Raw genomic sequence first — 11,847 nt, 5'->3', positions numbered from 1 at the left:
GAACAGGATTTTAATCAATTCAAATACAGAAATTCACAGACTGGCAGGGAGAGTGTCCAACTGGCACCAAACATCAAATGCTACTGAAAAGGGCACCTGGACACAGAATGAGGGAAAATCCGGTCGAAATGCATCATCAAAGAAGCAAAGTAACATCACAGTTTTTAACAAGAGTGTCTTTCTAATCATTTGTCCCAGAGCAAAATAAAATAACTATCATAAACTATATCCTGGTTGTAATTCTTGTTTTCCAGCTCCAAACAAAATCCGATTATCTGTCTGCATTGTTGTTTGTTCTCCGATTCTTAACTTCATCCCATTGGACTGCATTATTGGAAACAAAGGGACTAACTTGAAACAATTCCCCAATGAAATCAGGTACAATTAGGAGCTGTTGGGAGGGGAGGGGGGCAAACTATGGGGGCACATCCAGCCCGCCAAGAGTTTGAATCGGGCTCACCAGTTGCCTCCACAGTATTAAATTTAAACGTTTAATATATAAGCTGGCAACATGCCTTGCAAGTAGTCAGAGTTAGTGGTCGGCAACACCGTTCATTTCAGTGAACCGGATCATTTCATTCATTTCGGTCAATTGGTCGTTAGCCTGTGATCTCCCCCTGTGCATAAACCCGGTCAGCCGTGTCGAGTCAGTCCGTTCACTCATGTTCACGTTCTGACTCAACAGCGCAACAACACATGATGACTAGTGGTGTGTCGGTCATGAACGGACGGTTCAAAAGAACTAGTTCTTTTTTGTGAACGGAATGAACGAGGTCACTGACAGTGTTGGTCAATCTCTCGGTCTCAGTCTTTCAGTCAGATAAACCCACCCACCCACAGAGCGAGACACTACAATAGGATAAGACAGGCAAGCAAAAGGAACGGTGAACTGACTCTCCAGACAATAAAAAAAGCATTTGCAACTGAACGGACTGAATGGGTATTTTAGGGGTGATTTTTTTCACAAAAAATAACAAGTTCTTTTGACCCGTTCGTTCATGACCGACACACCACTAGTCAAGAGTCAATCTGAAATGACCTTTTGATGGTTGAAGTAGCTTTTTATATGCGGCAATCCAGACAACTACCTCACCCATGATGGTGCCAAACAAGTCAAGAAATATGTGACAAAATTGTAACCTAAATACTAAAATAATGTACAGTAATATTATTTCCGGTGTTAAAGCTGCAGCCACTAAATTTAAAGGATTTATACACATATACTGTAAGCTGTACCGGATCCATGTGGTAAAATGTAGTCGTAAAAGGCAACGTACAACATCTCGCAACCGACACTCACTTTCATACCTACAGTCACAATCGATCGGGAATCGATCGTGTAGTTCTACAATGAGTGGTAGTCATTCTGTTCTGTCACTTTTGAAAAAAACAGTGAAAAAATGATTCGTTGATGTTTTTTTGTTTATTTGTTACCACTTTTTGCCTTACAAAAGTTAAAATCATGGAATTGCCCGAAAAGGAAATATTTGGAAGAGAATGCGGCATGACAAGCTCCTCCAGCGACAACAATCTGTCACTGACCCGCCATCTTGACATTTCTATGACACTATCTGCAAAATAGTAAGTGCCCTCCAAAAAAGTTGTGGTTCACAAGAAGTGAAGAAAAACCCCCATTCTTTTTTCTTTTTTTCTTTTTTACGTTGAAATGTGTGCTGTGTGGGCGGACAGAAGACAGAGGAGCTCCTCAAGCCATAATCTTGACATGTGGTCTCCTCAATGTCTGTGATGTAGAAGGCTTCAGACGAATGAAGCATCACAGAGAAGAAGCTCATGGGAGAGAAATGACACCGGTTGCTCTCATATCTGTCATTTCATGGATTGCGGAGGTAAACACACAAACACTGCCTGAGACGGGGAAGGTACAAGATGAGTCATACTGCAGCTCAAATTAGTTCCAGGATTGTACGCTGTTAAAAAAAAAAACTCTCCTACCTGTAAGGCAATACAGACTTTCAGGCTGAATATTAACTAACAAACTATATATACAGATATTTTCAGGAAATAAAAAGGGACATTCCTCCAAGCAATATTGAGCAATGGCAACTGAACCACCATCCGGATCATTGATATCAATATCTATGCGTAATAATACTGCGTAATAATGGCAACACTGTAGTTCAGATGTCACCGTACCCCTCAAAGGGACCCACCCCACTTTTTGAGAAACACTGATCTACAGTATCTATTACATAAGCACCAGGGCCAACACGTGGGCTGTATGGTTTAAGTGTCAGAAAATGGATAAATGAATAAAGTAGCTGATGTGGGATATCCATGGCAACGGCACTTATCATTGCAATGAGGGTTTTGGTTATATTGACATAGCTGCAAAATTGCATTTATATTAAAAACCCTTAAAACATTTGGAGATGTTTTTTCATTCTCCAGCAATGATGTGCTTTTCTCCTACTCACAAGCCGATGTGCTGTTCAGAGGTCAAACTTCAACATATTATTGATATGTACACGACTGGTCTTTGGCGTATCATGCAAGTATACAGAAATATTTGCATTCAGGGTCTCTGTCCACTAGACAAGTACTCACCCTTTAGCCTCTGCTTTGAGAAGAACAGCAGGGATCATCAACAGTTTTTTTTAAGCTCCAAAGTTTGCTCGCCTCCAGTGTGAGACTGCGAATGAAACCAGGGGGAGTGAAGGAAGAGGTGAAAAGGTTGTAAAAGCAAGTAAACAAGAATATGTTGCACGCTAAGGCATCATTTTTATGCTTGCATTTCTTTTTTTTATGGTAATGGTTTTATTTCATTTGAACATGCATCAGATTACAATTGAATGCATCCCATAATCAGTTCACAGTTCCACATGTCCAAAAGGAGTAGGAAGAAGCAAAGCTTATTAAATCCTACCCCTCCATCTGGTACTTTTACAATCAGTAACTTTTACATTTGTTCACTTCCTGCTTTCCATAATAAAGTTTAAGCTTTTTTTTGTTTTTTTTTTAAACAAATTGACTTATTACAATATAAATCAATATGGTGTGTTTTTGGTATAAATGATACATTTTAACAAAATAATTCATTCATTCATTCATTTTCTACCGCTTTTTCTTCACAAGGGTTGCGGGGGGGCTGGAGCCTATCCCAGCTGTCTTTGGGCGAGAGGCGGGGTAAACCCTGGACTGGTCGCCAGCCAATCACAGGGCACATATAGACAAACAACCATTCACACTCACATTCATACCTATGGACAATTTGGAGTCGCCAATTAACCTAGCATGTTTTTTTTTGGAATGTGGGAAGAGTACCCGGAGAAAACCCACACATGCACGGGGAGAACATGCAAACTCCACACAGAGATGAGCTGAGGGTGGAATTGAACCCTGGTCTCCTAGCTGTGAGGTCTGCGTGCTAACCACTCGATCACCGTGCCGCCTAACAAAATAATAATAATACAAATGTGTCTTCGATCAACCACTGGACAATAATCCTAATAATGTAATAATGTAGTAGTAGTATCGTTCATAGAAAGTAAGAAAAAAAACAGCCTCAAATCTAAACAAAGAGAGAAATATTTATTTCATGATAGACCTCATTTGGAAATATTCGACCATTCAAAAAATGTACACGATGACGTACATATTTTTCTTTGAGGATGTGCTGACAGGAGCTGAAGTATAAATAGCTACATGCAATGGGTTGTTCTTGTTCTTGTCCACTAAATAAACAGCGATGAGCTCGCCGCTGACTCAAGACAACATGGAAACCTCCTGTGTGTGCACCCCCCCCCCCCAACAATAATAGACTGTGCTTTTTGCATCATAGACAGTCAAAAAGAAGCAAAGCATCTACAGTGGACGTGCTCAATGCTCGCACTTTACTTCTCAGTGAGAATGAAATTCAGAAATTTAATAACTTTATAACATGTTTGACCCATTCTCATTATTAAATCTATTTGCATTACATAACAGCTACTTTTAGCCATCCAGGCATTGTGGTTCCTTTTTGCCCAATGGTTATTTCCAAGAAGTACTGCACAGACACTTGTGTAGGTGGCAGACAGAACAGAAAGTAATTCTAAATGACCGTACTGCAAGTAGCTGAGTGAGACTGTCAATAAATACCAGAAATGTGTGAAAAGGTATAAAATACATCCAAGTGTATAACAAATACAGCAGTAACAAAATCTGTATGCGAGTGACACTCTCCATGGATTTGGATCTATGTGGATGGATGTACACCAGGGGTGTCCAATCTTCTTCCAGCATGGGTGCAGCATTAAAGATTCTAAAGCCAATCCATAATTAAAAACGTAACTTTGGCCGATATACGCTAGACTACCTCGATAACTAGTTACAGCACACACGGCGGAATGAATGTAGGCTGCACGAAGTGCAAAGATACGGCGCGTTTCTCGTCTCTGATGCCACAGATGAACACGGCATGTGCCTCAATCGAAGCTATATGGAATAATATTGAAACATCAACGTTGAAACATCATCTACTATGAAAAGGAGAGCGATAACTAAGCACATCTCATTACAGTCACCCCTCGTTATACGTATCATGGTTGGTATATCGCAATAGGCATTAGTATTGTTATGAGACATGATATTACATTACTTTACCTTTTGCACTGCATGGAGACTGGCTACTGAGCTAGTAGAGCTGAGCCAACATACCATGGCTGAGATCAAATGGGAAAAAAAGGTTTGCCTCGCATTCCATGTGGAAGTGGTAAGTTTTTAGTTTCTTTGTCTTTCTTCTCCACTCTGTTTGAAATACTTTCTTATGTTAGGATATGTAAATTGGACAGGCTAACTAGCTAGCTAGCTAGCTAGCTCGCTATCTTGCTATGCTAATGGAAGCCATCTGTTATGTCCCTGCAGATATCCCTTAGGGAATAAAACATATTCAGAAATTCAAAGAAGTTATGTAAATATTGCATTCATTAATATTGAATCCTACTTAGCGGAAATTTACTTATCACAATTGGGTAACCGTGATAAATGAGGGACGACTGTATTGAGCATTTTTTCCAGTTGTCTGTATTTCTTTTCATTTTATTACAGCATTTTATATGTTCTTAATGTGCTGTGTGCACCATGTTAATTTCAGTTGAATTTAGATATAAAATAAATTTCCACTAAAACACACAGAACAGAACTCATTTGTAACATGAGAACCACCTGTGATAATTGATTTTATTTTTAGAATGTGCCAACAACCAGGATAAATAAAAATGTACATATGCTGAAAATGGGGGCACTTGGACACCCTTGATGTCTACAGTGCTAAGTAGTGACTGGACTGGATGTAGATTGAAAGACTTGGCACTGAATCATACCCCCTCAACTATTAGCACACACACTTCTCTTAATGGCAGTTTAATTGTCACCAGTCGACACAGCACCAACGAGGATTTCACACGTAACAACTGGGAGCAAAAACATCTGATCATCTGTAAAAAATAAAATAAAAATAAGGCAAAGTACAAAGAAATGAAACTCCATGCAGACTTATTGGTTCCATTTGTGGATAAAAAGACGGAAGCGTGAAGAGGTGGTCTTGTTTCCCTTCCGCAGGACATCCTTGAATAATGTGAACCGAGAGTGCTTGATCCTATGACTTTGGATTTCCTGGAGTCCACACATTATTGTGTTGCATTCAAGGACTCAGATGTCGAGTCTTGCGTGTTTTTCCCTTTGCATGTGCACAACTGGTCCTTGTTAGCGATGGTAATGTTCTTTACTGGCTGATGTCAAGGTTCACTAAGCGTTCTTTCAAAGGCACCGAACTGTACAATTGTGTTTGTGTGGGCCGCACATGGACACATGCATACATGAGAAGCCGAGCCAGGCAACAAAGTCTCTTCCCTCCACTGGAGTCAGCCCACAAGGCATCACCATGACAACTAAGGCAAAATCTGTCAATGTGGGAAAAAAAGAGCATCTGTCTCTTTTCCCCCTTCTTACTTTACTTTACTCTGCAGATTTTTTTGTTGTCGCTAAAATCCCCACAATAACAATAGTCATGGTAATAATATCTATTCAATAAATTATCTATACTGTACATTTATTTTACCTTGCAGAGGTTCGCAAAGGCTTTTTTTTTCTCGACGTAAAGCTATGCACAGTTTGTTTTTGCCATGTTCAATAAAGCCTCACACAGCAAGCCACGTTTTCCCCTCTTGGCTATACAGAAATCAAATGGGGAATCCTGCTAAAAGTATAAGACAAGCAAAGCTGAGGCATACTTGAAGACAGGGAGGAAAGGTGCTTGCGATCCAGCAAAAGCATCAACAAAAACATTTCCTGTAGAGTGAGGAGTTTTCTCTGAGATCAGCAGATAGATGGTTCCTGATTTTCTTCTTTTTTTTTTTGAAACATCGAGCCCTTACTGGACTCCTTCTTCATCCACATAGGTCGAGGGAAACCATCCAATCTGAAAAGACAAACAAATCGTATTAAAAAACAAAACTATGTAAAGGAGTAAAAATATGGGACAAGTGATGTTGACAGACAATTGATAAGCAGTTTGGCTGGACTGACACATAAATAAAAAAACACTTAATGCATTTCGGAACAAAATGATGCATACATTTGATGCTCGAAGGACATTTGCATTATTTTCATATCACTGCGTGCTCTCACGCAGCAGCCTCATCCATCTTCCTTCGAGGCTTAACCAAGCGCTATTTCAGCTGTTGCCAAGCAACAGCTTATTCCTACTTGTTGAACATTTCATATAGCTGCTCAAGTTATAAAGTTACAGTATACGTACTGTGGATACTGTATGTGTGTGTACAATAATAACAGATTATGTGGAATTGAACAATATGTAGGAATATATTTTCCGTGATTGATCAATTAGGGCTGCAACTAACAATTATTTTCTCGGTTGATTAATTGAAATGACAAGCTTCAGAGTAATGGGTCAGTCCCGAGACAGACCAAATCAATACGAACCAAACAGTCGTTAGTGGTTTGGTCTGGCACGTATAAGAAAAGAGGCAAACATGTTCATCATGTTCATGTGTTTGATTATCTTGTTTTGAACGAAAACACAAAAATAAAGAACATTTAAAATATTCACATTTGAGAGGCGGAAATAATAGGATATTTACAATTTTGATATGGCATTTATGCATTCTAATGACTGGCACTGAAATGTCCATCTTTTTCTTGGTCTTTGGGGGAACAATCATTGTCTCGGACTATCTGTGTGCTTTGGTGCATAGCAGGTGAACAAAGTATTGTAAGAAAGAAATACAACAGAAGGAGAAAGCACTGGCATAGCCCACCGTTTTAAATACAACTGAATGATCTACATGAATAATCTTTTCATATGCATCGGAGTGTACGGACTGCAATCTGTTGTGATAATGACATCGTAAGCATAATTGGTTATTGACCGTGAAAGCATGAAAAGCAAAACAAATATGTTTACATCTACAAATGAATGCTGGTGCTTCTTTTTGTAGGGACGCAACAGTACCCGCCACTCATTGAGGGGAGTTACCCTGATCCCACCTGCTCTGTCTTTTTATTCTGTGTCAAACAAGGTGTGTTTGTTCTTAAGCCTAATTAGATAGCGGGACCGCAACAAATAAACAAATGTCTAGGAAACAATAACGATGACAATACAAAGAAGAACTTTGAATGTTTACTCACACGCCCGTTGGCCTCACCCTTCCACCAGCCTTGGTCTCCACCGATCTTGCTGTAAATTTTGACAACGTCTCCTTCTCGTAGTGACAGTTCTCTCATGTCTCGAGCTGCAAAGTTATACCTGGCCACTGCTGTGCTGACCACACGAGGAGTAAACACTGCAAACGTAAGACAGAGAAGAGAACCGAAAGCTCAGTTGATTAATAAATTAATCGACTGTTAATAATTCATGACTATTAACTAATTCGCTATCAAACATGTATTTATTTTTTATATTTTTTCCTTTTTCTGGCTCCCAAATATGTATGTATATGTCTTTTATGTTTTTTTTGCAAGAGAGGTGATGATGGAACTCCACAATAGCACAGTTTTAACCCGGAAAAAACAGCATATTTGCCAGGTAAAAAAACATTATGCAGCAACTAGAAAGTGAAAAGGCTTGGACCAGTGTTGTGCAAAGAAAATTACGGATTGATTAAAAATTTTAACGCATGGACACGTGTGCTTCAAATGCATCTTTTCACCAAAACCTTTTTTCTCAATTGTTTGGAACTGATATTTTGCTGTAACTTACCAAAGTTCTACTGCTGATTAATAAAGAACTAATCTTTCTGATAAAAGATGAGAGTCTAATCTTTACTTTGGTATAAACAACGTCTATATAGTCCAAGAACACAATGTTCTTTGTGCCTTGAGAAATCAGTCAAAATCAAAACAAAAATGTCTAGCACCGAGAGGCACGGCTTTTGAAAAATGGCTGAGATTGAATGAGTTAAAGATGACCATCACTGTTCTGGAGGAATGTGAGCACGAGGTCAAAATAATCAGTAGAAAAAAAACAACCATTACATGTGACACATTGTATCTAATAATGTATGGTTTCATTATGGAGTGGAAGATGCTGTTCTTTTGTTGACTTAATGATGGGATGCGACCGTAGGAAGACTGAAAAGGAAAGGAGTGCCATTAATAAGATGAACAAAGCAGAGCAGAAGTAGTGCGCTTGGGGTCAGCGTGGGCGCTTGATAAAAAAACAAAAAAACAATGAAAATGTGACGCAAGATGAAAAGTGCAAGAGACATACAGAAGCAAGTACCTGACCAAAAAGGAGCTGAGCTTGGAGAGGAGGAGAAGTTCAGGCCTTGTGGACTGAGGAAGGAGAAGTTGTAGGAGGCGCAGGTGGCTGCTGAAAGGAGGAAAGAAAGGAGATGAGGAGACAAAGACATAAAAGGGCAGGAAATGTTTTGATGCACATGCAGAGCCAGAGAATGAAAAAAAGACGAAGGCCACGCATGTCTCTCATTCAGGTTTTTATTTGTTGGCCTCTAAACCTTTATACATATTCATCGACCATTACTTTCCTACGTTGTAAGAAGGATGTCGCTGGAGTCAATGCAAATTAATATACACTAATATAATAATTATATTTGTTGTTTTCATAAACCAAAATCAAATATTCTTGAAGAATAAACACTCATAAGCCCCAAAAGTCAAGCCAATGAACAGAAACATCATTAATACAGTACTTACTGCCATATTTTGTCTTGAGCGAGATATGTGAGCGCCTAATACTATTGCAGACTGCTTAGAAGGGTTGCCATGGAAATAGCAGAGACGATCTTAACTGATTGTGAATATGTAATTTTAGGTTAAAATCAATACTGCAAACTTAAGGAAGAATATGAGATCGTTGCAGGGCATTGCAGCACATTTGCACAACTTTGTATGCTTTCTTGTCCATAGCAGATTTCAGAATTCTGTTTTTATATACATTTCATTGCGTTCTATATACATTAAAATGTATATTATTCAGGAAGTAATAGTGAGTGCAAAGAATCTACTCCAACTTGGGATCTTTAGCGCCCCCTTTAGGAAGGCTTGTGCTATGAATTGAGGTTTGACTGAAAGAGAGTGGCAAGACTTTTATTCCCCCGTGGCTGAGAACAGACAAGTAGCTTTTCATACACTCAGTGTTATTTATTCTCTTCCCTCCCCATAATGTTGACAGTCCGGGAGGAAAGCTGATTAGATTTTGAATACTTGCACCGTAGTGTTGCTTCCATTTCAAACAAACGACAAATAACACATTTGCAGGAGCAAAAAGACTCATGAGAAAACATGATAAGTGCACTTGAGATGTGTTTATCGACATTCTCATGAACTATTCACACGTTTATTGATGCTGTTAGTCTGGGCTAAAATATTCATTCATGGTGTTTATTCACATTCCCATAGCTATTCTTAAGTGAGGCCGGATTTTTTTTTTCCTGTTTGATTTGAGGAATTCCCAAGGTAGAAATGTCTCCTGATGTACTTTATTTCACAGTAAGATTTAAAGATGTGAAAATCCATCTTTGCTGCTATAGAAAAATTGCAGACCTATATATCTATGGAGTGACTGCATGATGCAGATTGTCGGTTGAGAAATATCAGGGTTTCTAAATAGGCATGTGGGCCACATCCTGCCCGCCAAAGGATTTCATTTGGCTCCACCAAAAACCCAAATAATGTAAACCATTGAAGAAAAGTGCTTTTTCATGCAGTACTTCTTCCACTCTACAGGTGGCAACAGCAAGACATACGTGTCACAATGAAGCAGCGGTAGAAGAAGACAGTAAATATGGCCCTATGGACTTGTTAAAAAACGTAAAGTAGACTTTTAACAGAGACTAGACTACAATATATTGGCTTATAAGTGCTATGGATAATTTGGAGTCGCCAATTAACCTAGCATGTTTTTGGAATGTGGGAGGAAACCGGAGTACCCGGAGAAAACCCACGCATGCACGGGGAGAACATGCAAACTCCGAGGGTGGAATTGAACCCAGGTCTCCTAGCTGTGAGGTCTGCGCGCTAACCGATCGCCGTGCTGCCCTTTGCAACAAACAATGAGGCAAATTCAGATGATTACTCTGATCGCCTCTGATTACTGAAGGGGCGTGGCGTGTGGAGGGGGAACGATATTGAACATTAAAATATATGATTCATAGCTTAGCATTCTACATCGTGAGAGTGCTTACCTGGCGAGCGCGTGCTGGCCCTTGTTAGCGACCGTTCCCGTGATTTGTATGGATATCGCAATGTGGTATCCAGTAGCTTGAAACTTTCCTTGAGTGAATGGGACTGATAATACTCCACCAGCTCCTGTTGTACAACACAAGGAATACAGTACATGTAGTTGGTTCATTCGTGATTGTTAGTGTTTATTAGAAGTATGCCATTTTACCAAAAGGCTCTCAAACTTCTTGGCCTCGGTGATGTGGATCCAGCTGTCTTTCTCAATGACCTTTATGTGTTTCACTTCTTCATTGAATCTGTTAGGAATAACAATGGTATCACATAATTATTCATACAACTTTATGTGTGGGTTTGTGTGTGTAAATAAAAGCCATAACAACTGGGATGCTGTCTGTGCATAAGATCCCAACCATGGCCATGTGCTTATTTATTTTTTTATAAACAAGAGGAGGCTCATAATGGGGTGGCAAGGCTGAACCAAAAGGACCACGGAGCCAAATTTTTGTCCAGGTCCGACCTTGACTACCATACATTATTTATAGTATATAAAATATGTGTGGCAGAATAATACATAGGCAGAGGACATATGTACACACATAAAGTAGGTGCAATATTGTTCTTTTTAGTTAAATGTGTGCCATTCGTGATGTTTCTCAGGCTTAAGGCAGACTCTACTGATGGCGGTACATCAGAAAAAATAAGAAAGTGAAATGAGACGTCAGAAAATATTGAGAAAGTATAACATATGAATAGATCAGTGTCTACGAAATGGACAGTGGTAAGTCTTTTCCCCCGTTCCAGTGTGCAAGACTCTTTTTTTTCTTATGCACGCATTTCAGCTTCCTAGTATAACTGTATTTCATATGTTCTCAATCATACTTATTTTATCTCAATCATATTTATTTTATTTAACAACCCAATACAATACACTCATATGTGACTTTACTCATTTGTATACACCAGTCATTATTTGCACTATGACCCATTTACCATTGCACTAAAATTAATATATCTGCAATATGTCTGATCCTGCATATGCTCCTGTGCAATACTATGTGTATATTTTGGATATCTTGTACATATCTTGTATATATCTTGTTAAATTGTCTTTTTTTTACTCTACTTTTATATCCTTTTTTTTTATAACTTGACTACTGCACTGAAAGGAGAAGCTCTCGTCGTACA

At 39.1% G+C, this 11,847-nt stretch overlaps 1 protein-coding gene across 11 annotated transcripts in view; it reads right to left on the bottom strand.

Moving 5' to 3' along the window:
• Positions 1-432: 432 nt before the first annotated feature.
• The window catches only part of vav2 (vav 2 guanine nucleotide exchange factor), a 157,092-nt gene continuing 145,677 nt past the window's right edge, over positions 433-11,847 (bottom strand). For 5 of the 11 annotated variants that reach the window (XM_058050475.1, XM_058050492.1, XM_058050484.1 and 2 more), the window contains 5 exons: positions 10,871-10,958; positions 10,665-10,788; positions 8,741-8,830; positions 7,648-7,802; positions 433-6,418 (listed from right to left, as the gene is read on the bottom strand). In XM_058050475.1, coding sequence (XP_057906458.1) covers positions 6,371-6,418; positions 7,648-7,802; positions 8,741-8,830; positions 10,665-10,788; positions 10,871-10,958 — 505 coding nt within the window. In that variant the 3' untranslated portion in view covers positions 433-6,370. The remainder of the gene's footprint in view (positions 6,419-7,647; positions 7,803-8,740; positions 8,831-10,664; positions 10,789-10,870; positions 10,959-11,847) is intronic. The other 6 variants (XM_058050490.1, XM_058050496.1, XM_058050497.1 and 3 more) reach the window with 3 other exon arrangements.

This window comes from Doryrhamphus excisus, chromosome 2, assembly GCF_030265055.1.
Source record: "Doryrhamphus excisus isolate RoL2022-K1 chromosome 2, RoL_Dexc_1.0, whole genome shotgun sequence".
NCBI classification, from domain to species: domain Eukaryota; kingdom Metazoa; phylum Chordata; class Actinopteri; order Syngnathiformes; family Syngnathidae; genus Doryrhamphus; species Doryrhamphus excisus.
Note: the sequence above shows the minus strand (reverse complement) of the source record. Positions and strands in the feature narration are given on the sequence as shown.